This window comes from Ostrea edulis, chromosome 7 (assembly GCF_947568905.1).
Source record: "Ostrea edulis chromosome 7, xbOstEdul1.1, whole genome shotgun sequence".
Classification (NCBI taxonomy): Eukaryota; Metazoa; Mollusca; class Bivalvia; order Ostreida; family Ostreidae; genus Ostrea; species Ostrea edulis.
Window position 1 is genome coordinate 9,475,396 of NC_079170.1, and position 23,951 is coordinate 9,499,346.

Below are 23,951 nucleotides of genomic sequence, written 5' to 3' on the forward strand. Positions count from 1 at the left end.
TATCAAGGATTTTTCTGAAAAACGGCCTTGTACATCCAGAGGAGTTGATTGAGTTCAATTGTCAGAGCACAGCGAACGAAATAGGATAACTATCACTTCTAATTTGTCGTTTTACATATAATATGATAAGGAACTACTTTTTGTGGCGGATGACTACGCAGGTGACAAAGTTCGAAATTAATCTTGATCATCCAGACGTTTGTGATACTCCCCACAAACGTCTGAACGCTCTCTATAGAAATAGAATTCCCCCCCCCCCTCGTTAAATGGCAATGATCTAGTAAACAAAACCAGAAAAATTAATCACCATTTTAGTTTTCCTTTCATCGAATATGTTCTGTAAAATATTTAATGAAACACAGAGACGAAGTTGATTAAGTTCGAATGTGAACGACGACGGATGGCTATCACTTCTAATCTTCTAATTTATTGTTTTACGTATATGATTACATATGTATAAAGGAAGAACTTTTTTGTGGCAGATGGTAACACAGGTGACAAAGTTCGAAATTAGTCTATAGCACCTAGACGTTTGTATATACTCCCCACATACACCTGGACGCTCTCTAGATGGAGAAAGAAAAAAAAAACTCGTTAAATGGTGCTGATAAAGTGAAAAAAAAATGTTACTGAAACAAAATGTGTTTGCAACAGTGCCTGTTAAAATTTTGAGTTCCTTGTATGAATTCAAACAAACAATATCCAACTTGCATTATAGTTACGCACTGCAGAATCCAAACAAATCTTTTTCGGTAGGAATGTTCTAAATACTGAATAACAGAATCCGTTTTTATTTTAGAGTTTGATTCCAATATAACTAGCTGCTATGGGCTTTTGATACTTGATATTGATGAAAGTCACTATATACTGGCATAAGTGTGCTAATGGTTTACACCAACCGCCTGTCACTCGTGACTGTACCCGGGAGGTGGCCATTGTTTTGAAAACACGACTTGACGTCGTAGTGGGATAAATTACGTGAATTAGCGATGATGGGATAAACAACGACTTCGCGCCAACGATTCCAATCCAGGGATTAATTAACCTGTTACATGATCAAACTGCGATTAACCGCAATCCTGATTTAGTTTCGAATGTGACAAGCAAATATGAGTCGTGATCATAATTCTGAGCCGTATAGCACAATACAGAATAAATAAACTCAGATCAAAGGATTAAGCTTTTCATATTTCAGGTGAAAAAAATGTGTTCAGAGAAGTATAAGACATAGATTTTACTATAAACAGTGTTAAAACTTTCAGTTTGTCGATGGGATTTCCGATTTTTGAACTCTTGAAATCTCGAAGTATTGAGTTTTTGTGGTGGTCCCATGGACTTCGAGTTTTCGTAATCTGCCTGTAGATTGCGAACTGGTTTTCAGAAAAGAAGTACGTTGCTGCAGCTGAGTCGTCGAAGTAACAAATTGAATGTAATTATTGGACTAAATTTTCAAACAGCTTCTGAATTGTATTCTTAGAAAATGTTCCATTCCCTAAGTCCGTATGATGCCGTTAATGACAAATGTATCCCTCAAACATGGGACAGTGGCAGAAAAAAAAACATGTTTTCCACGGCGCTTGGTATTTTTGGAAATCGTCAGTGAAAAAAAGATGACAAATGATATACAATGCTTTATTTCTGTCAGCAAATCACAAGTCTATAGCCATGGATATAGAAATAGACATCGCAATAAAAAGTAGTCACCTTGAATTTCTTTCAGCATAAAACCTTAGCTAAATTTTCAATTAACAAGTCAAAACGATTAGATGGGTGTTTTGTTTTTCTGAATGTTGTATATACATCTTTTGACAATATTACAACATTATTTACAATAGTGACTTGGTTTTGTATACGAATGTGAATATTTTGTTCTATATCGACTTTTCCTGCTCTGTAGACATTTTGTTACAAACTCTATAATGCACTCCACCTTACCTTAGACCTTTAGCGCCTGTGACGTCAACACGTATTTTCCGTCAACGAGAAAAAACTAGCTTATATTAATACTGGTTAGAAATTTACAATTCCATTGTTTTTTCCTTAGATATCTTTACAAACTGTAATGATGGTCATTTCCTCATGAATGTACTGTCGTTGTGAACAATGCGCGTATGCATTTTGATAAAGTATTATGTCTATTTTAACAACTGGGATTTCCGACAGAAGTGAAAGTAAAGTGTCAAAAAAAAAAAAAAAAACCCAACCAAACATGGACCGCAAACCATTTATCATTTATAGTTATTTACTCCATTTTCACGATTGTCAATCATTTCTCTTTGCAAAGGGGCGTGAACAATAATAATTTTCATTCATATATCGATTCGATATATCCCTGTGAACTCGAAATAAAAGACACCACAGAGTCCTCCACATCTGCTTCGAACTTATATATTTTATTGAAAATAAACATTAACGGCAAACAAACAACTCGACTTTATGAGATATGGGATGATTTCAGCTTCTACATCGTCATCTTTCCATATTTATGTAGGAATATCCCAGTATCACCTGCATATGGTGCTTATATCTTATTCGATACGCAAGAGCTTGTTTTACGTATGCTCATTTTTTTTTTTAAATTGGGACAAGCTACTGACAAACAAGTTGATGTTACAAAGGTTTCAACAGTCTCGTTTGAAGTCAGCATTTCACAAATTCTATTGTCTTTATAATGTTCTAGTTTGCCAAAACAACATATCTTTAGGTCAAATATTGTCTGATATGTTTGGTACCGATTGTTAGGTCGTTCTTGGTACACTGATTTTGACTACGGATTACTCCATTTACCTTATTAAAATATAGGGCTCACGGCGGGCGTGGCCGGTCGACAGCGGATGCTTACTTCTCCTAGGCACCTGATACCACTTCTGGTATATCCAGGGGTTTGTGTTTGTCCAACTCTATTTTGTGTTCCTTAAAGGAGTTATGAGATTGATCACTGTTCGTTATCTTCACCTTTATAGGAGTTATGAGATTGATCACTGTTCGTTATCTTCACCTTTATAGGAATTATGAGATTGATCACTGCTCGTTATCTTCACCTTTATAGGAATTATGAGATTGATCACTGCTCGTTATCTTCACCTTTATAGGAGTTATGAGATTGATCACTGTTCGTTATCTTCACCTTTATAGGAGTTATGAGATTTATTACTTTTCGCTTTCAGAAACAAAAGTAGCTGGTGTAATGCAAAAATGTTCAAATCCACTAGGCAAGGAAACTGTTTGAATTCAAGAATTAGCACGTTTAATCGGTACATTAAATGCCACAGGAGGGGCAGTTATCCCGGCTTCTCTGTATGTAAGAGAGTTACAAATGTTCCAGACCAAGTGTCTTCTGAAATCACAGGAGAATGATCAGAAAAGGGTTGTTCTTCCCAAAACATGCAAAGAGGAGATAACTTGGTGGATCCAGCAGCTGGATTAATGGAATGGGAAACAAATTCAAATGTCAGTGAACCCGGATTTAACAATAGTGCCAATGCCTCAAAAACGGAGGGGTGTGGAGGGGGGGGGGTGTTCTAAAATGAGAGGACAAAGTAACCCATCAGAGAAATGTGATGTCTTTTATTTCGAGTTCACAGAAATCGACGTATGGATGAACATGATCATAGTTAATCGATAAAACGATTGTTTAGTAGATTTTATAAAGATTAGTCAGTTCGGGTATGATTCGTATTTTTTTCTTAATTTGTAAGTAATTATACACTACAGATCATATAAGGTATTGCGAATATATAGGATTTTGCTAGACATTTGGAAAAGGACGGTTTTAAAGGTAAAACTCGACAAACCCAGCTAGGTACGTAAACGTCTGCGAACTTCCCTACTTATTACTTCCAGAGTGTGTGGTCATCCCTGCTTATTACTACCAGAGTGTGTGGTCATCCCCGCTTATTACTGCCAGAGTGTGTGGTCATCCCTGCTTATTACTGCCTGAGTGTGTGGTCATCCCTGCTTATTACTGCCAGAGTGTGTGGTCATCCCCGCTTATTATTGCCAGAGTGTGTGGTCATCCCTGTTTATTATTGCTAGAGTGTGTGGTCATCCCTGCTTAATACTGTCAGAGTGTGTGGTCATCCCTGCTTATTACTGCCAGAGTGTGTGGTCATCCCTACCTATTATTGCCAGAGTGTGTGGTCATCCCTGCTTATTTTCCCCTCGTATTGAGACGTCACCAACTATTGGTGAGGTACCACAAATTTAGACCTATGCTTAGCGCTCAGGACCGTAACAGTGAGGGTCCTTTAACGTGCCAACGCCTGTCGTGACATGGAACCTCTGTTTTTAAGATCATATCCGATCGACTCGTGATCCATCTAAATGCCGAGCGTTTGGCGAAGGAGCAATCACTACCTATGTTAACGTCTTAGGTTTGACGCGGTCATGGCACGGGTTGGGTTCAAACTCACGACCTCCCGGTTACGAAGCGAACACTTTACCACTGCCCTTCCGCGACCGGTACGTTTTGATTGGATCTCACGGGATATTTCTCTTGTACATTTCTTCCTCTTGCATCTAAGATTTAGGGCTTTATATATAGTGTCTCCTTACAGGGTATCAGTCTCCTGAGCTAAATCAAGTTCGTAAGTTTTCAGTTGCTCTTTGGCATTATTTACGCCTTTTATGATCTTGGCCAGGAAGTGTAAGCGTTGTTCATACACGCAAGTAGCATATACCTGTCTAAAACGACCACTTGCTTTACTAAAATTCGTCATTCTCTTCCCGCCCTTTCCTTGTCCCACCAATGGCTGACCAAACTTTGACCAATGGTCCCATAATTTGTGTTATTTTCATTTGGATGTCATGCAACTTAAGAAACATAGAGCTGACAGTTATGAAATCTTCTACTAGTCAACGTTCGGAGGGTTACAGAAAGCATCTGATGGCACAGGGACATAATCTAGAATATTTATTTTGATGCTCCCATCTTTCAGATGTTTATAAAAGTACTTTATAAAGTAAGATGTCACGCCCCTTTAACAGGAAAGAAGATTCACCCTAAATAGGGTCGAATCTTTCCGAGTCAGACTCATTGTTAGCATGAATTGAGAATCTGTCATCATTTTGAGCTCCCTGGGCATTATCACTTGAATCTTCTTTACTCGATTCTCGACACGACTCATATGGGCCACTATCAGAGGACTGATCGCCAAATGGCCTTTCATTATAATGCATAACGTGGCGCAACATAAACCACAACACAACGCGTCTATACAGTATACACAACGTGTCCAGTAAAGAACAAAGAAATCAACAACCAATCGAAGAAAAGCTCGCGATTAATGTGGATTCATCTTACGATTTTTCAGGAAGAAGGAAGTCTCAGGAGTTTTTGAATTCCCGAGCCCGATATCTTTAAATGGTTTGTGATTAGAGTGCATCAATACACCTTACTGCAGTTTACGAAATAAAATGAAGACATTTTCATTTCGAAAACATAAAAAGTATAATTATCTATCCCGGTCTTTGTTTTAGATGATGCTCACACTTCAAACTCTCTTTTACAGCATTGGGTGACTTCCAAGAAAAAATTGAAAAACTAGAAATAGGATTTTGTTAAAGAACATCAACTCCGTATAATAATCTTATTATAAACCTTTATTGAATGTATATAAAATACCACAGCAACTCATATATATGTATATCCCACCGCCTCCTGGCGGCCGATAATACTAGTAAATGAAATTTATATTACATTTGTAGTCCTACACCCCCTAATTCACCGACAAAGTACAAAAATAGAAAGTTTACGCACATGATGATCATGAACTATTTTGCAACTAGAATTGGCTTTCTTAAAAGTTATTTGATGGTTTCCGGTAATGCTCACGTGAATGATATCATGTTTAGAGTGTCATTGGATTTTGTTTTCTCTGTAAATTAAGAATGTACAATATAATTAGTTGGATATGATTAGTTGGTAAAAAATATGAGCAAAATAATATAACACAAATTAATATCATATTTCTGTATCCAAGTGTCGTTTTCAATTTCACCGAAAAGATTTTCATGTGAAAAAGAGTTGTCTTTTTTATTCCATATCTCTACAAATTGTAATGATAGCCATTTCCTCATGAATGTGAACAAGGCGTGTATGAATTTTGATAAATACAGCATGACCATATTCACAGCTGGCAATATGCCAACAAAAAGCAAAATGTAAATATAAAAAATAAATTTTAATTTTGAAAATACATAAGAATGTATATGAACAGCAATGCTTCACGCCAGCATACTTTTCATGAACCCCTAACACACTTCAAGAAGCATACTGACATAAAATGTCGCAGTTCATACCCTCATTAATTTCAAAAATGAAATTTATTCTTAGATAAACATTCTGATATGAGGTAATCATTAAACCACTGTACCGCCTCAATTTCTCTTTTACTGAAGTTTTTAATATAGAAAATTAGGCATGATCTGCATTCTGTGCCAATCCACTGATCATGATGGTGGTCATGTTATGAGAGCAATAATTTGGACATACATGGAGAAGAGTTTGGGATACTAAATATTCAGGTACAGGTTTATGCCGAGTATGTATGAATATGCCAGATATAAATCTGTCCTCACCTGAGAGACTGAACGTCCAGGGTTTAGAGAACTCTCCTATGTAGTGCATGTTGGAATGTAGACTTTTGGTCACGCCGGCTATTTTTAGAGTGAACTCAGTGTTGGTGGGTAAACCGGTGACTATGGTCTACAAAATATTCATTATTTGTTGATTATGAAATTGTGCTTGGTACATATTGTGCAGTACAGACTGTACCTCATTTTACAATAGTTCTAATGACTCAACACCAAAGTTAGCTAATCACCTACTGGTAGGAATAAGAGGTACAAGTTAACTAATCACCTACTGGTAGGAATAAGAGGTACAAGTTAACTAATCACCTACTGGTAGGAATAAGTGGTACAAGTTAACTAATCACCTACTGGTAGGAATAAGAGGTACAAGTTAACTAATCACCTACTGGTAGGAATAAGAGGTACAAGTTAACTATTCATGTAGTATCCACACCTACAGGTAGGAATAAGAGACACATGTTAAACTGTACAGACCTCCCTCTCATTATTTTCCAGCGCTCTCCTCTGTTGGTGGTTTGTAGAGGTATCTATAATCTGGATGTAGTAGTGGTCAATGGTCCGGTAGAACTGTTTAGGTGGCTCCCAGGATATATAAATACTGCGAGATCCCAAAACCGTCAAGTTGGTCACTTCTGGTGAACTTGGGCCTAATAATAGAACAAATTGTTTAGACATGTACTGAAGAAAATGATAAAAATCATCCATTATAATATCTGAAGTTTGTAATGGAGGAAAACTTAAAACCATGCATCAAGTATTCATTCCACATACAGAGAAGCAAGGAAGAGATTTTTGAACATTAAATGCATTTTCACTATATACCAATTTGGGCTACAGCCTGAACCCACTGGCTCAGCCGCAGGGAAAAGCACAATTTGATCATCATGACTACTGTCTACAGGATGATTTTCATCCTGTGTGTGTGTGTGTGTTTCTAGTGGCATCCTTAACCAACATGACTATAAATACAGTTTGTTTGCTAAACATCCCTGATCTTTTAATATTGCATTTCTTTTGACCCCAACTCCCACACTCCATGGGTGCAGCTGATTCAAAATTCACAATTTTAGTTCTCCTTCTTCCAGAGATGTTCCATACCAAATTTGATATATGATAAATAAAAAAAGGCATGATTGTATTTTCAGAAAAAGATGATCAAAGGTAAAACACATTGGACAATTGTACCTCAGGTGACTGAAAAATTCTGGTAAACTTTCCTTAAAACCATTGCCCTCTTTTATAAAGTGATGAAGAAAAATTAGGTCAGAGAAGTTCAGATGAAATTTAATTTCTTATACACATCACACAAAGGAGAAAATATCAAAATACATCAAAATGTAATTTTTTTTCTCTTCCTCGAAATCTTCCATAAGCATTGTTAAGAGCCCGGTTGGATGATTTTCAACTGTTACAGTGATATTTACTTTATAAATAAAATCTTCACTTTGACAACATACACAGGTACATGACATACAGGATCCCTTAATACATGTACATACGTAACTTATGTTTCATCGGTAATTAACCTTCGCTGTTTCAATGTTTTATTTCTCAACAAAAGCAATGACTTATAAAACTTAACAAAACAACTGTCAATTATGAAAATGACCCCGACCCCATGCTTCCAATTTGTTTTCATACCCCCGTAATACACACCACCTAGACTTACCAGCAACATCAGTGTAGACTGGGTATACATCACTGAACTCTCCCTTCCCTCCACCAGTTATTGCCCTTACTTGTACTCGGTACTGGGTAAATGGCTCTGTTGAAAGGAGAAAATTCAAACATACATCAAAGCGTTCCAGGTAAATCATCAAGATAGGTAAAACTATACAAAGGAAAGAGTTTATATTCGTAAGATAATAATACCTCAATTCAACTGGTCAATCATCAAGATAGGTAAAACTATACAGAGGAAAGAGTTTATATTCGTAAGATAATAATACCTCAATTCAACTGGTTCCTTCATAAAAGCATTTTTATTATTTTTTTCAGCGAGGTTCAAAGGTCTTGCTTGTTGAGCGAGGAGGTGTGGGTGTGTGAGGAGGTGTGGGTGAGGGAGGAGGTGTGGGTGAGTGAGGTGTGGGTGAGCGAGGAGGTGTGGGTGTGCGAGGAGGTGTGGGTGAGTGAGGTGTGGGTGTGCGAGGAGGTGTGGGTGAGTGAGGAGGTGTGGGTGTGCGAGGAGGTGTGGGTGTGCGAGGTGTGGGTGAGTGAGGAGGTGTGGGTGAGTGAGGAGGTGTGGGTGTGCGAGGAGGTGCGGGTGAGTGAGGAGGTGTGGGTGTGCGAAGAGGTGTGGGTGTGCGAGGTGTGGGTGAGTGAGGTGTGGGTGAGCGAGGAGGTGTGGGTGAGTGAGGAGGTGTGGGTGTGCGAGGAGGTGTGGTGTGTGAGGAGGTGTGGGTGTGCGAGGAGGTGTGGGTGAGCAAGGAGGTGTGAGTGTGCGAGGTGTGGGTGTGCGAGGAGGTGTGGGTGAGTGAGGAGGTGTGGGTGTGCGAGGAGGTGTGGGTGTGCGAGGTGTGGGTGAGTGAGGAGGTGTGGGTGAGTGAGGAGGTGTGGGTGTGCGAGGAGGTGCGGGTGAGTGAGGAGGTGTGGGTGTGCGAAGAGGTGTGGGTGTGCGAGGTGTGGGTGAGTGAGGTGTGGGTGTGTGAGGTGTGGGTGAGGGAGGAGGTGTGGGTGAGCGAGGTGTGGGTGAGCGAGGAGGTGTGGGTGTGCGAGGAGGTGTGGGTGAGCGAGGTGTGGGTGTGCAAGGAGGTGTGGGTGAGTGAGGAGGTGTGGGTGTGCGAGGAGGTGTGGTGTGTGAGGAGGTGTGGGTGTGCGAGGAGGTGTGGGTGAGCAAGGAGGTGTGAGTGTGCGAGGTGTGGGTGTGCGAGGTGTGGGTGTGCGAGGAGGTGTGGGTGTGCACAGGGCTCTCCTGTTACTTTGTGGTATTAAGTTATTTACAGTGTTGTTTATAAAATGAAGATTATGTCAGGTGTTAATAGCCTGTTTTTCTTTGACGGGAGCTGTTTTTCCATGTAAAAAAAAAGTGAAATTTGGATTCATTTATCTCTCCCCAAAACTTGAATGTATCTTGAGTAGTGTTCAGTCCTGTCTACCTGTGAACCAGGTACCTGTAGTACAGTGTTTCAATATTACAATGGCCACAAAGGAGTTAAGGAGGTATGCTACACCAGAGAAATTTGATGTGGATGAAAAATGGCAGATATGTACAATATTTTGAAGATGAAAATTTTCAAATTTACTCTATTTTGTCAAAAAGTACAGTTTTAGTAGATGGTAATCTGAAAAAAATTTTAAAACTCCTGCTGGACTCAAACCTGTGACCTACAGTTCAGCAGTCGGCATGCTAACCTACTGAGCTACTCAGCTTTCTCCTTAAAGACCACAAGAACTGGTAAACACAATGCCAAACAATAGACAACAATAAGGGAAGGTCATCATTGTCATCTGTTCCAGCAGAGGTCAAAGCAGAGGTAGTATCTACCAAGCAGAGAAGGATTTCTTCTGCAGGAGATAACGAAAACTCAGAGACTGACAATATTAAAGTTACTCTTAGCTCCATCCAAAAGACACTTAAGAAATACCAACATCCAAGGATTATTCGTTCAAACTATTCATAATAAACTCACAAAGCAAAACAAAAATCACGCACTGAAAAATAAGGAGAGCCCATAAAAGATTTTCCTTATTTAATCATCCGTCCTAGAACTTACTTAAGTTGGTGACTTGCTCCAGCATGGGATTATTCAGATATTTGGAGATCACTTTGGTCTTGGTGATATTGTTGTGTTGCCAGCGGAGTTCGTAACTCATAATATGTCCATTAACTTGGCCTGGAGCCAGCCACTTGACAACAAATGATGTGGACATGGGCTGTGTGTTGGTGTGGATCATCAGCGGTTTTCCTGGAACTAACAGAAACTCGAGGTAAATCAATAGTCTACCAATAATACATAGTTCCATCTTTGTTGGTGTTTTTGAGATGCTTGTTTTTTTTTTTTACAAATTGGGGAGTTAATAAAACACACATGTATGCCTCAATCAGTGCCAAATTCCTGTGGTGGCCTATTTATATATCTGACCTTCAAGGAAGACCTTGACTTGACATGAAACCTTAATTTACCTTTACTTGAGTGAAGGACTGTATCTAATATGGTTCAAAGGTCACATTCAATGTGAAGGTTGCAGACAACCAGCAAAAAGGAGATTAAAAACGACCAAAAATAATATGCTCAATGATTTCTGATTTTCGAGAAACAGTTACTATGACATTTTCTAAAAATAATTCTTACTTCCTTCTGCTGTACGGATAAGTTTTTTCACGGCAGGTCCCTCGCCGATATTGTTAAACGCTAACACAGACACCTCATATGCCTCAAATGGTTGTAAGCCAAAGAGGGTAATTTTCTGTAAAAGGCAAAATCATTAAATTTTATACACATTCCATCTACATGTTTATCTTAACTCAATCTGTTTAACCACAGGTGTACACCATCTGCAACTTATTTAATGTTCATTCTTCTTTTATTTAACCTGATTTATCCATAACAGATTTTGCTGACAAGAAAAAAATCAAAGTACTTAAAGTACTCGTGGGAGTTGAACATTGTGGAAATTCAGTTAGAAAAGATAGTACTGGAAGGGTAGGGGGATAAATGACTGAATATTATCATGATTTTAGATATAAATCAACTGTTGTTGTTTTTCAAAGCGTTACAACAGCAAACATGGATAATGGAAGGCCCATGGGCCACAACGCTCCTCGAGTAACTGAAGTCGTGTTGTTGTTTTCTAGAATTTCACCCCTTTATATTCTCATGAAAAATGTGACCACATATTATGGCCCAATCATTCAAATCAATATGGTTATCAATGCCTTGCAGTTATGAAGAAGTTTTTCCCCTGTATATATACATTCAAGTTTAATCCTAGTTACAGCTAATTCTAAGGATTCATTACTTGAAAAGGTAGTCCAATATGCTAAACTGTCACCTGAGTATACTACAGTCCTGTAGAGGATCAATGGAATGGTAAATAATTGTATAATAACTCAAAATAAATGAAATTCAAAAAAATTAAAAATTGTCGGGCTTCAGAAATGCACAAGCCGAGTTGCGCAAGGAATGGGCATAGAGGGAACCGGCAGAAAAGTTTTCAAGAATTATCAAGCAGGGAGCAAAATTTTGCGTACATAAATTTCAGCCGACTTAAATCCTTTGTGACCTTGACCTTTAACCCTTGACCAAAATCAATAGGCTTCTTTGTCTCATCAAGGGCGATAATCCATCTAAGTTTAATTGAGATCCTATAATTTGTTTAAAAATTATAGTGCAGAAAACAAAATTTTCTCCAAATTTCAGTCTATTTATAGCCACTGTGACTTTGACCTTGTGACCCCGGAATCGATAGGCTTCTTGTCTTACTTAATCGATCTAAGTTTGATTGAGATCCTATAATTCGTTCAAGAACTATGGTGCGGAAAACAAAATTTTCTCCAAATTTCAGTCTATTTATAGCCAGTGACCTTGACCTTTGACCTAGTGACCCCAGAATCGATAGGCTTTCTCATCTTACTGAGGGTGACAATCCATCTAAGTTTGAATGAGATCCTATAATTTGCTCAAGAGCTATGGTGCGGAAATGAAATGTTGATGCGTGCCCGCCTGCCCGCCCAAAGGCACTTCATCAGATCATAAGCCGAGTTCTACTTCATCACAACTCCGCTAAAAATGAAATACTAGTCAAATAATGTTATTTATTGCCAAGGTATTTGGGATATTATACTGTGGCTCAAACAGGGAGTGAATGAACCTGACAGTATGGAAAGCATATAGTGGAATCAGACTTGTGATGCTGGAAATCTATAGTGATTAATAAACTATACATGTACAAGATCCATAACTATTTTTTTTTTTCAGTTTGTGAGGGAGAATCCTCATGTCTCTTTCATCTGTAGACAAATAAACAATGTGTTTTGACCAGAGCAATTTCCAATCCTTTTTGCAGCATAAATTCAACATTGTGGCAACTGGGTTAAACTTTGATAGTGAAGTAATACATGGCAGCACCTTATCCCATGCTCTTAAAATTTCTGTTTGACACACACTCATGACATCCACTCTAACATTACAGAGTGCAGCAAAATCCCATTGTAATAGGGGATTCAAAATGGATAACTGGTACAAAATATGGTACATACTATTCAAAAAGGATAATGAATTTGACATATTGATGTCTTGGAAAAGGAAATTCTGACATCGGGGCTCTAAGCGTTTTCAAACATTGTCATTTGATAAAAGTGTTCTAAATTTTTAAAAATAGAGATTAATATGTCTTTACATACATAGGTGAGAAAGTACCCATTATTCCTAGCCGAGACATACCATGTATGCGCAAAAAATTCATAAACAAATATCACACTACTCACGTAGAAAATGTGGACCTTACCGTCAGATCATCAAGCGCAGCGAAACACGCCATTTCGAGATTATAGTCGATGTAAGCTCGGTAACAGTAATGAATAAGGTACACTCATTTTGTATCTATTTTGTGACTTTCTTTATTAAAAGGAATAGTTCTCTAATGTGTAACGTGCAATTACTACGTAATTCAATAACTTGAAGCATGAAGCAGTTTCACTTTGCCACCGGATATAAGAAATTTTATTTCGTATTCCGATCCCAATCGAAAGTTGTTGACTGGGAATGACGTGTTTTAATTCAATCTACATGTAACATCAAGCATTTTTTATATCACATTAAAAAAAAACCAAATATATACACATACACAATGTTGTAGAGTTATTTCTTGTAAATTTTCTGAGGTTTCGCACCATATTCGATATTTCGCGCCACAGTGTCAATAGGGCTTGTGTGCAGTTGTCGTTCGTTTCCCTATCTATGTTTATAGGTGACGCTGTGCTACAAACGACAATTTTCAACCTTATCTTTTATTTTTCTATGTCTATCAGTATCAATTTGATCGAAATCTTGTATTCAAATTGATTTGAATACAATATCATTGCATTTATTTACATGTCAATTATCAAAATTAGATTAATTCAGAAAAGTTACATGGATTATTTAATGGCGGATGTTTATAAAAGTTTATGTTGATTTACCTAGGAGTAAATCAGCTGACACAGAACCCCCGCTGATGACCACTATACAAATCAATACAAATTACTGCACAGAAAAGTGCGTGATGACCCAGGGAGATTGAACATAGTTCAACTCCCAAAAAGAAAGAAAAAGAAAGAGTGAATATATGACAGACTTTGATGCTGTTCCGAAGTTTGATAAGTTCTGATTTTAAAATTCTGAAAAGTGTCATACACCTTAATGCTCTTCATATTAATTGTACACATAAATATATATTATTGATATATAAATACATATACCTCTACATCATCATAGATTAATAAGTCCAATATTTATCTGATAGTTCTGAACGTTCTATTATTCTGAACTCCACTGAGCAAGATTTGACCTCAGGGTTGGGCCATTAAAACCGTGCCCAGTTTTAACCAGTGGTTTTAACCATCCTGGTCAATACTCCCCAAGTGGTCAATAATGGTCAATTGTGATTTAAACTGTCCATTTTCCTATTTTTGTTCATTTCTTACAAAGATAAAGTAAGTGTTTTCATTATAAGGATCAGTTGTTGATTAATATTTGTCATTAGATAATCAAATGTAGTTTCATAAGTTTAATATATTTGGTTTGCTGAAACTGACCGAAATATCTTCAGTACCTACCAGAGGGTCACAGTTCTATAGCATATAGCTTGACGATTGGAGACAGACCTCTTAATACATGTACCTGGACAGATTAAGAATAAAAGGTAGCTGGGCATTACCTGAGCAAAGGAAGCAGAGTTGACAGATGTTAATAAGCATAGGCTGGGACCAGAGATGACCAGTGTGCCTGTTATTGTTATGAAAACATCACCAACCCACCCCCTCAAATGTTTATTCAACAATTAAAATGAAGATTAATGAAACAATACTTATAGGTAGTTCTTGTTAAACTAAGGAATTTGAACAGAAACTTTTACATCATCCCCAATTCAACATTCATTTTGTACATTATTTAATATTATGACTTATAAGTATATTACAAACTGATAGTGCATGTTATGAATTACAGTATTTACCATAATGGTCACTTAAACATTTAAAATAAATAACACAGACTATAATGACCAAATAATTTTCAATCGACCAGTATTAACCACTATTGACCGGTTTTAACCAGTATTGACCACTGGCCCGGTCAATACTCACATTGACCACTTTTTTGCCAACCCTGTTTGACCTGGCACAACACATGGTCCGTCTTCCTCTTCACGACCTTCTCACTGTAGTAAAAGTTTCACTTACAGTTTTCTTTGGATCCTCCAGTGTAATGACCCTATTGATCCCATCTCTCTCTGATGTGTACTGAATTCTGTACCCCTCCAGGTTACCATGGTGCTTGTTGAGGGGTGGCGGGTCCCAGGAGAGATGGATTCTACTGCTGAAGTTACTTGTGGCCACTAAATGGAGGGGTGGGGCTTCAGGGGCTACAATACATTTAATTCACAAGAATGAACTTAATCTAATTCTATTTGATAATGAATGCCTTTTGATCTTCTATTGGCTACAAGGGTCCCGCTTTATCTTGAATTATCTGTATACTCCTAAATCATGACAAGAGGCCCACAGGCCTTATCGGTCACCTGAATACTAGTGAAAAACTATCACTACTTCCATAGGCTCTGAAATCTACAAAAAAATTCCTGTTCTGAATACCTAAGCTAAATTCTAATGTTCAGCAACACAAGATGAGTTCTTAAAACTTCACTACCCTCAAAAGTGCATACACTGATGAAAGGCTTTAAATAATAGGTATTTACATTAAAACATCAAAAGATATGACTAATCCTAAAGTCATAACCCTGGGTTATGAAATTCACCATTTTTTGTACATCCTTTTCTGCTATTCCTAAGTATGCATTTAGATTTTATACAGTATCAGCAAAACTTAAAAATACATACTATATACTAAGTTTGGCCCCACCCTGGGGTCAAAACCCTTACTCTGGAGAAAATCAAATTTGCAATTTTGGTAAAAGACTAGATCTACCTGCTCTATCCATTTAGCACTATATTCCAAGTTTGGCCCCGCCCTGGGGTCAGAACCCCTATCCCAGGTTTCATGAAATTTACAATGTTGGTAGAGGCCTTCCTGCTCTACATCACTATGCATTTAGTTTTTCTTACAAGTGTGTGGTTCTTGAGAAGAAGATTTTTGAAAATTGGTCAATTTTAGGCAGTTTTTGCCCCATCCCGAAGGCCCCAGGGTTGCAGGAATCCTGAAATTTACAATTTATGTTCCCTTGTTCAAAATATGTTTCATACCAAATTTGATAACAATTGGAATGATAGTTGTCAAGAAGTTAAAAATGTCTATTGTTCACACATTTACATTGTAGTAACTGACCATTTTGGCCCCACTCTGATACCAAAACCCCTACCCTTGGGATCATCAAATTTACAATTTTGGTAAAGGACTACCTGTTCTTTCTAAATATCTATTTACTTTCAATTTCGTATCAATAGCACTAAAGAAGATGGTATTTAAGTGTTTTACACATTAACACTATATAACAAGTTTGGCCCTGCCCTGGGGTCAGAACCCCTAACCCGGGGATCATGAAATTTACAATTTTGGTAGAGATCTTCCTGTTCTACATCACTATGCATTTAGTTTTTCTTACATGTGTGCAGTTCTTGAGAAGATTTTTCAATTGTTCAATTTTAGGCAGTTATTGCCCCGCCCCTAGCGCCCAAGTGGTGCTGGAGTCCTGAAATTTACAATTTATATCACCCTTGTCCCAATGATGCCTCATACCAAATTTGAAAAGAATTGGACTGGTGGATATTAAGAAGAAGTTAAAAATGTTCAATTGTTAACGCACAATGACGGACGACAACCAATTGCAATAGGTCACCTGAGTTTACTCAGGTGACCTAAAAACCTAATGGATATTGGATACTAGAGATCAAGAAATGTCAAGTTATTTTTCCTGACATAAAAAGCATTTTGAATTATTTCTCAAAATTCAGTCATAACACAGCACTCATTAACTAGACAATGCAAATTTTCATACCTTCCGAGTCAGTGTAGAAAATATCACTAAGTTGACTTTCTATACTGGTTCCTATTTTGTTTACCGCAGAAACTGTGATTTGGTAAGCTGTGTAGGGATGGAGACCAGTCAACACCGCAGAAGGATTTTCATTGGTGAAAACAGAAACTTGTTTCACTTTGACGCCCATATTATTCCTATAACAGAAATACAGTGAAACTTGTTTAATGCGGACATGCTCGGTACCGTAAAAATAAATCTCAGGATTATAGACAACATCCGAATTAGAGTTATGTTTCAGTTTCAGAATTATTTCTGTCATAACAGAATTCAAAGTTTGGTGCTGAAATATAAATCAGACAAGTTTTATTATGTCAGAAATGTTTCAGTTCACTAAATTTAACAGTCACTACTGAAGTTTAACATATTAAAAGCAAAATAAGTCAAATCAAAAGATGATTTTTTTGTTTTATCACTAACATATTGTCTGCTCTAGGTTGCAGGAAGTCTGATTTTACAACTTCACTGCTAAATATGTCAACATTTATAATGTATCTGTACATGTAGGTCAGCCATCAGAAATTCATTTTAGGAGGAAAATTTCATACAAACAAGTAGCAGACTTATGCAGTTAAAGATTAAAAGAAGTCAAATTAATTTTTGAGCGGCTTCTGAATAGTATCATGGTTACCCTGCACCAGCACAAAGAAAAGCTGTATTTGTGTGCAATACCCAATACCAAGTTAGTTAGATTACCATCTGTGTCTAGAAGAAAAGTGAGATCTGCCTTGATTGATCATAGTTCTGTCCCTAGTTAATCATAAAGGACATGCCAGGTTTCAGTGAAAAAACATTAGCATGATCATTCTGATACTTGGTTATTACAAGACATGCTTAGTGAAACAATACCAAAATTCCCATCACCTACAAAATGTATCCATACAATTTCAAAGATTTCTTTATCATCAATTCCACACTCCTTCAATGAAGTAAATTCCCATCACCCACGTAATGTACCCGTAAAAACAATTTCAAAGATTTTTTAATCATCCTTGGTAATGACTTCATTTCAGATGAAAAAGACATGAACATGTCAATTTCTTACAACTCCAGCTGGCTGCTGAGGGTAGGAGCTATCAGTGAACCATAATATATAATACTAAACCACTTACATAACATTGACAGAATAGTGCATTATGGGACTGTTGTTGTCAGTTTGGCTGGGGGACCAGCTGATTTTGGCAGTTCGGGAGGATTTCTCTAAGATACTGGGACGCCCTGGAGGGGAAGGCACATCTGGAAAACATGACAGAAATTGACAATAGTTAACAATGGACAGGGACTTACTCTGCTTGGATTCAAAATCATTAAATTTCATAAAAATATTTGTCACAGATATAGGCCAATCCGAAAACATGAGTTATCTTTCCTTGATCCGGAACATAGTGCGCTTGCGTAACAGTAGGTTAAGACTTCCGGGTAGTATATTCGAGAAGCGTCATTATCAACAGTGCAGAAGGCTACGAATATATTGCTGTATAATTTTACAGTAATCACGCCAAGAAATATGTTAACGTTAATAAAAAATCTCAATGCCTAGGTTTACTTCATACACGTGAAAATAACCAACTTTGCATGTAAAAATAATAGAAAATTAATGTTGTATAAGTTGAGGAGGACACCCCCCTCCCTGATAGGATGTACTGATGTAATTTCCTACGACAGGCCTGTCCCGAGACCAAGACACAGTTAGATTATTCTAACTACACCCCTCCCCCATTTTCCAGGATTTCACGTGTTTTATAACTGAAATTAGTACATGTATACAGGCGCGTAGCCAGAAAGAAAATGAAGTGTACGCGAAGTATTGCAAGGGGTCTGGGGCCGCCGTGAGGCCCCAGTGGGCGAAGCCACCGGAAGCTCCTGAATTTTTTCTTTGTTAAACATTTATGCACCAAACAACCCCAAAGAGAGATGTATTTTTTTCTCAAAATTGCATAATTTCCTGGATAAGAAAATATCAGAAGAGAGTGTTATAATATGTGGAGATTTCAATTGTAAAATAGAGAATACACAGGATCCAAGTTCTAGAAAACTAAACAAAATACTAACCTCATTAGATATGTTTGATTCATGGAACAGTAAGCACCCGGACTTAAACGGCTATACATGGTGCAATTCAAACGACATTCCTTGTAGCAGAATAGATTATGTGTTTATAAGTAAAAATTTCATATATGATTTAGAAAACATTATCATACGTAAAATTCCAGGTAATGTAGCTAAAAAGAGAATATCGGATCACAGAGTACTAAAACTACTATTTAAAACAAATCATAACAAAAGAGGAACAGGATACTGGAAATTGAATAACTCTCATCTAAAAGATTTAGAATATAAAATGGGAATTAAAAACCTGATTACTGAAATAAAAAATGGTGACTCAGAACCACAAGATAAATGGGAATTATTCAAATTAAAAGCTCGGGACTTTTCTATTCAATTTGCTAAACAAAAAGGAAAAAATGTAAATGAAAGAATTAGAAATTTAGAAAAAGAAATAAAGATATTGAGGAATCAGACTATCAAAATATTGATATGAATAGAAAAAGAAATATCGAGGCAGAGTTGGACAGTCTATATAACAAGAAATGCCAAGGTGCTTTTATATGATCAAGATCCAAATGGATAACTGAAGGTGAGAAATGTACGAGTTATTTCTTATCTTTAGAAAAAAGTAGACAAAAACAAAGTGTTATAAAAGATTTAAAAATTTATAACAAAGATATTTCAAAAACTAGCAACATAATGTATGCCATGTGCAATTTCTATGAAAACTTATATTCTTCCCAAAACATATCGGATGACGAAATTGATGACTAGTTGTTGAACTAGAAAATGAAATGAGTGATAATGACATACAATTATGTGAAGAATTTCCATCACTTGAAGAATGCACAGAAGCTGTTAATAATTTAAAACTAAATAAATCTCCTGGTTTAGATGGCTTAACAAATGAATTTTACCAGTGCTTCTGGAAGTATATCAAAGATTTATTCTATGACACACTAAAACATATCTACAAAAATAATCAACTAAGCTATGTACAGAGATTAGCTGTAATTTCTCTAATCTTTAAAAAAGGAGATACAAAAGATTTGAAAAACTATAGACCAATAAGTTTAACAAACACTGATTATAAAATTATAGCATTTATATTTGCAAAAAGACTTCAAAAGGTGTTAGATAATCTGATAAATAAAAACCAGTCCGCATATATCAAAGGTCGATATATTGGAGAGAATGCTAGACTAATTCTAGACATTTTAGAATACTGCGAAGAATCAGCTGATGAAGGAATTTTGCTATTTGTAGATTTTGAAAAAGCTTTTGACTCTGTCGAATGGAATTTCATGTTCAAAACATTAACAAAATTCAAATTTAAAGAAAATTTTCTAAAATGGATTAAAATATTGTATACAAACCCAATATTTAGGTTAAAAAACAAGAGGCCCAAGGGCCTAGAATCGCTCTTCTGATAAATTGTACAACCCCACCATTTCTATTCTTAGCCTCTTAGTATTCTAAATCTTTAGTTAAATCCTAAGAATTCAAAAAAAGTAGGTCAATGTGACCTACTTTTTGGTTTACACATTTTGAGAACCCAAGAAATATCAACTGACAAAGTTTTATGATTTTAAGCCAATTAGTATCTGAATATTGAAATATAGCTGTCAAATTCCAATCGTAGGTCATGGTGACCTACTTTTTGGTCATCGAACTCCGAACATGCAAGACCCATCAACTGACAAAGTTTGATGACTGTAGGTCAAATAGTCTCTGAAATATATAAATATAGCCGTCAAATTCCAAAAGTAGGTCAAGGTGACCTACTTTTACGTCAACACCCTTCAAACATGCAAGACCCAACAACTGACAACGTTTGATGACTGTAGGTCAAATAGTATCTGAATTATATAAATATAGCCGTCCAATTCCAAAAGTAGGTCAAGGTGACCTACTTTTTGGTCAACACCCTTTGAACATGCAAGACGCATCAACTGACAAAGTTTGATGACTGTAGGTCAAATAGTATCTGAAATATATAAATATAGGTGTCCAATTCCAAAAGTAGGTCAAGTTGACCTACTTTTTGGTCGAAACCCTTCGAACATGCAAGACCCATCAACTGACAAAGTTTGATGACTGTAGGTCAAATAGTATCTGAATATATAAATATAGCCGTCAAATTCCAAAAGTAGGTCAAAGTGACCTACTTTTTGGTCGACACACTCCGTTGACTCAAGATGCATCAACTGTCAAAGTTTGATGATTGTAGGTCAAATAGTGTCTGAAATATAGTAATTTAGCTGTCAAATACCAAAAGTAGGTCACGGTGACCTACTTTTGGTTGACACAAACCGAAGACGAAGACGCATCAACTGACAAAGTTTGATGATACTAGGTTTTACAGTGCCCAGAATATGCATCTAAAATTGAAAATGTGAAATTTGAATATCTGCAAAATTCAAAAAGTAGGTCACTGTGACCTACTTTTTTATAAATATGTTTCAAGGCCTCAAGATGCATCAACTTACAAGATTTGATGATTCTAAACCTCTCGGTATTTGAAATAACAACTTAAAATATATCTATAAATGATAAGCCATAAAATTCAGAAAGTAGGTCACGGTGACCTATTTTTCAGTTGACGCATTTCAAGGTCCCATGATCCACCAACTGACAAGTTTTGATGATCATAGGCTTCAAAGTGTCCAAGATATGCATCAAAATTAATTTTAAAATAAATACCTGCAAAATTCAAAAAGTAGGTCACCGTGACCTACTTTTGAGACAACTTGACACAAGGTCCTAAGATGCATCAACTGTCAAAATTTGATGATCCTAGTCCTTATAATGGCTAAAATATCTAAGATTTAAGGAATTTAAAAAAAAATTAAATTTAGGTCAACTTTGAAGTGACCTTGAGACCACGCCCTTTGCCCCAGGGTAATGCCTTGAACAATTTTTAATCTACAACATATCCTCATCCTTATGTGTAAGTTTGGTGATAATCTGCCCTGTGGTTCTTGAGAAGAAGATTTTTTAGCAACCACTACTTTTGTTTGTATTTTCCTGATTATCTCCCCTTGTTAAAGGGTCACATCCCTTTATTTAGTATGTATGAAAGCCCTTGGGCCAATGATACCCTGTACCAAATTTGAAAGAAATTGGCCAAGGGGTTCTTGAGTTATAGCCCTTTTTCTAAAAAGTTTACGCACACCGCACAAATGACCATAGCATTAGCTCTTTGAGCCTTTGGCTCAGAAGAGCTAATAATGGTTGGATATCTAAAACCTGCAACATGAAACGAGGGATACGACAGGGATGTCCAATTTCTGCGATATTATACCTATTTGTAGCTGAAATCCTGGTTCTGAAACTAAAACAGAATAAACAAATATTTGGAATAAAAACCTCTCACTTTGATGAGGAAATAAAACATGCTCACCATGCAGATGATCTCACTTTATTTTTAAAAAATATTAATTCAATGAAAGAAGCTTTGAAAGAATTGAAAATATTCTGTAAAAATGCAGGATCTAAAGTGAATATTAATAAAACAGAATGCATATTAACTGGTACTTTAAAAGACACAACAAATGAAATGTTTGGTATAAAAGTAAACACTGAGTGTTTAAAATGTTTAGGAATATACTTAGGAAATAATAAGAAAGAATGTTACCGCAAAAACTGGATAGATAAATGTGAAAACATGGAAAAACTCTTTGAAACATGGAAAAAAAGAAAATTAACAATCTTTGGAAAGAACGAAATCATAAATACTTTAGGTACTAGCAAATTTATTTACATAGCATCTGTATTACCAATTCCAGGAACTGATATTTTAAAACGAATAAACAAAAGCATTTTTAACTTTCTTTGGAGTAAAAAAGACAGAATAAAAAGAAAAACCATAATAGGTCCAGTAAATGAAGGAGGAATAGGTGTTATTGATATAATCCTTAAATTTCAAGCACTTAAAGCTGCATGGGTATCAAGACTTATCAAAAATGATAATCAAAATACTATTAAAAAGCATATAGAAAACATACTCAGAAGTCAAAATACAGATATTGAATATGTCATTAAAATGAATTCTATAGATATTAGAGATTTTAATACATTTGGCAATCTGCCAATGTTTTACAAAGAAGTATTCATATACTTTAATAAATGCAAAAAATTAAAACCGTTAAGTACAATGAACATATCAGAAATACTCCAAGAGCCCATATGGTATAACAGATATTTTACGTACATGGGAAGACCGATATTCTTCACGAATTGGGTGAAAAGCGGGATAAAATACGTGAAAGACCTATTTATAGAGAATGAATTCAAAACAATCAATGATATAAAAAGTACATTAAGTTGTAAAGCTAACTATATATGTGAATATAAGGTTGTTAAATCAGTCTTCAAAAATCTAATTGAAAAACTAAAAAATCTGGCAAAGTTTGTTAACATAAAAAATAAAAGAACATTCTTATTTCATAAAAACGAGTATCATATTTTAGAAAATATAAAATGTAAAATCTTTTATGAAATTTTATTAAAAAGTAAATTTATATATCCCCTGTATCAAAAAAAATTCCAAACTGAATATGAAATAAACCAAGAAGATTGGAAACAGATATATATTCAAAAAATCAAATTTTCATTAGACAAAAATATTGCAGAATTTAATTATAAACTATTAAATAATACACTTTGCTGCAAGCAAATGCTGAGCAAGTGGAAGAAAGAGCAAAATGGAAATTGTTTTTTATGTGATATGACTGAAAATATTGAACACCTGATTTTCAAATGTAAAAATGTACAAAACATTTGGAAAATTGTAAGTCTCACCACAAAAGTTAACATCAGATGGAAAGATATATTGATTGGATTTCATCATGAAAATAACAGAAAGGTACAATTGTTAAACAATATCATATCTTTTGTTGCTCTCAAAATATATAAATATAAGATGTTCTGTAGACTAGAAAATGTGGATGAACAGGAATACAATATTCAGAACCATATCAAACAAAAAGTTTTATTTTGGTATAAAATTTTGAAATACTGTAAATGTAATCTAAATATGGATGTTATAGAAAAACTAGGTAATGTTTTGTGACATGTATGTATATGTGTGTGTATATGTGTGTATGTATATGTGT

At 36.0% G+C, this 23,951-nt stretch overlaps 1 protein-coding gene and 1 pseudogene across 5 annotated transcripts in view; both read right to left on the reverse strand.

Moving 5' to 3' along the window:
• Window positions 1-262: 262 nt before the first annotated feature.
• On the reverse strand, window positions 263-5,270 carry LOC130047601 (uncharacterized; annotated as a pseudogene).
• A 313-nt stretch (window positions 5,271-5,583) lies between these two features.
• LOC130047785 (protein sidekick-1-like) overlaps window positions 5,584-23,951 on the reverse strand; it is a 47,336-nt gene continuing 28,968 nt past the window's right edge. For 3 of the 5 annotated variants that reach the window (XM_056143238.1, XM_056143237.1, XM_056143236.1), the window contains 10 exons: window positions 17,898-18,021; window positions 17,482-17,535; window positions 16,747-16,922; window positions 14,975-15,156; window positions 10,887-11,001; window positions 10,308-10,505; window positions 8,264-8,359; window positions 7,069-7,241; window positions 6,580-6,706; window positions 5,584-5,876 (listed from right to left, as the gene is read on the reverse strand). In XM_056143238.1, coding sequence (XP_055999213.1) covers window positions 5,830-5,876; window positions 6,580-6,706; window positions 7,069-7,241; window positions 8,264-8,359; window positions 10,308-10,505; window positions 10,887-11,001; window positions 14,975-15,156; window positions 16,747-16,922; window positions 17,482-17,535; window positions 17,898-18,021 — 1,292 coding nt within the window. In that variant the 3' untranslated portion in view covers window positions 5,584-5,829. The remainder of the gene's footprint in view (window positions 5,877-6,579; window positions 6,707-7,068; window positions 7,242-8,263; window positions 8,360-10,307; window positions 10,506-10,886; window positions 11,002-14,974; window positions 15,157-16,746; window positions 16,923-17,481; window positions 17,536-17,897; window positions 18,022-23,951) is intronic. The other 2 variants (XM_056143240.1, XM_056143239.1) reach the window with 1 other exon arrangement.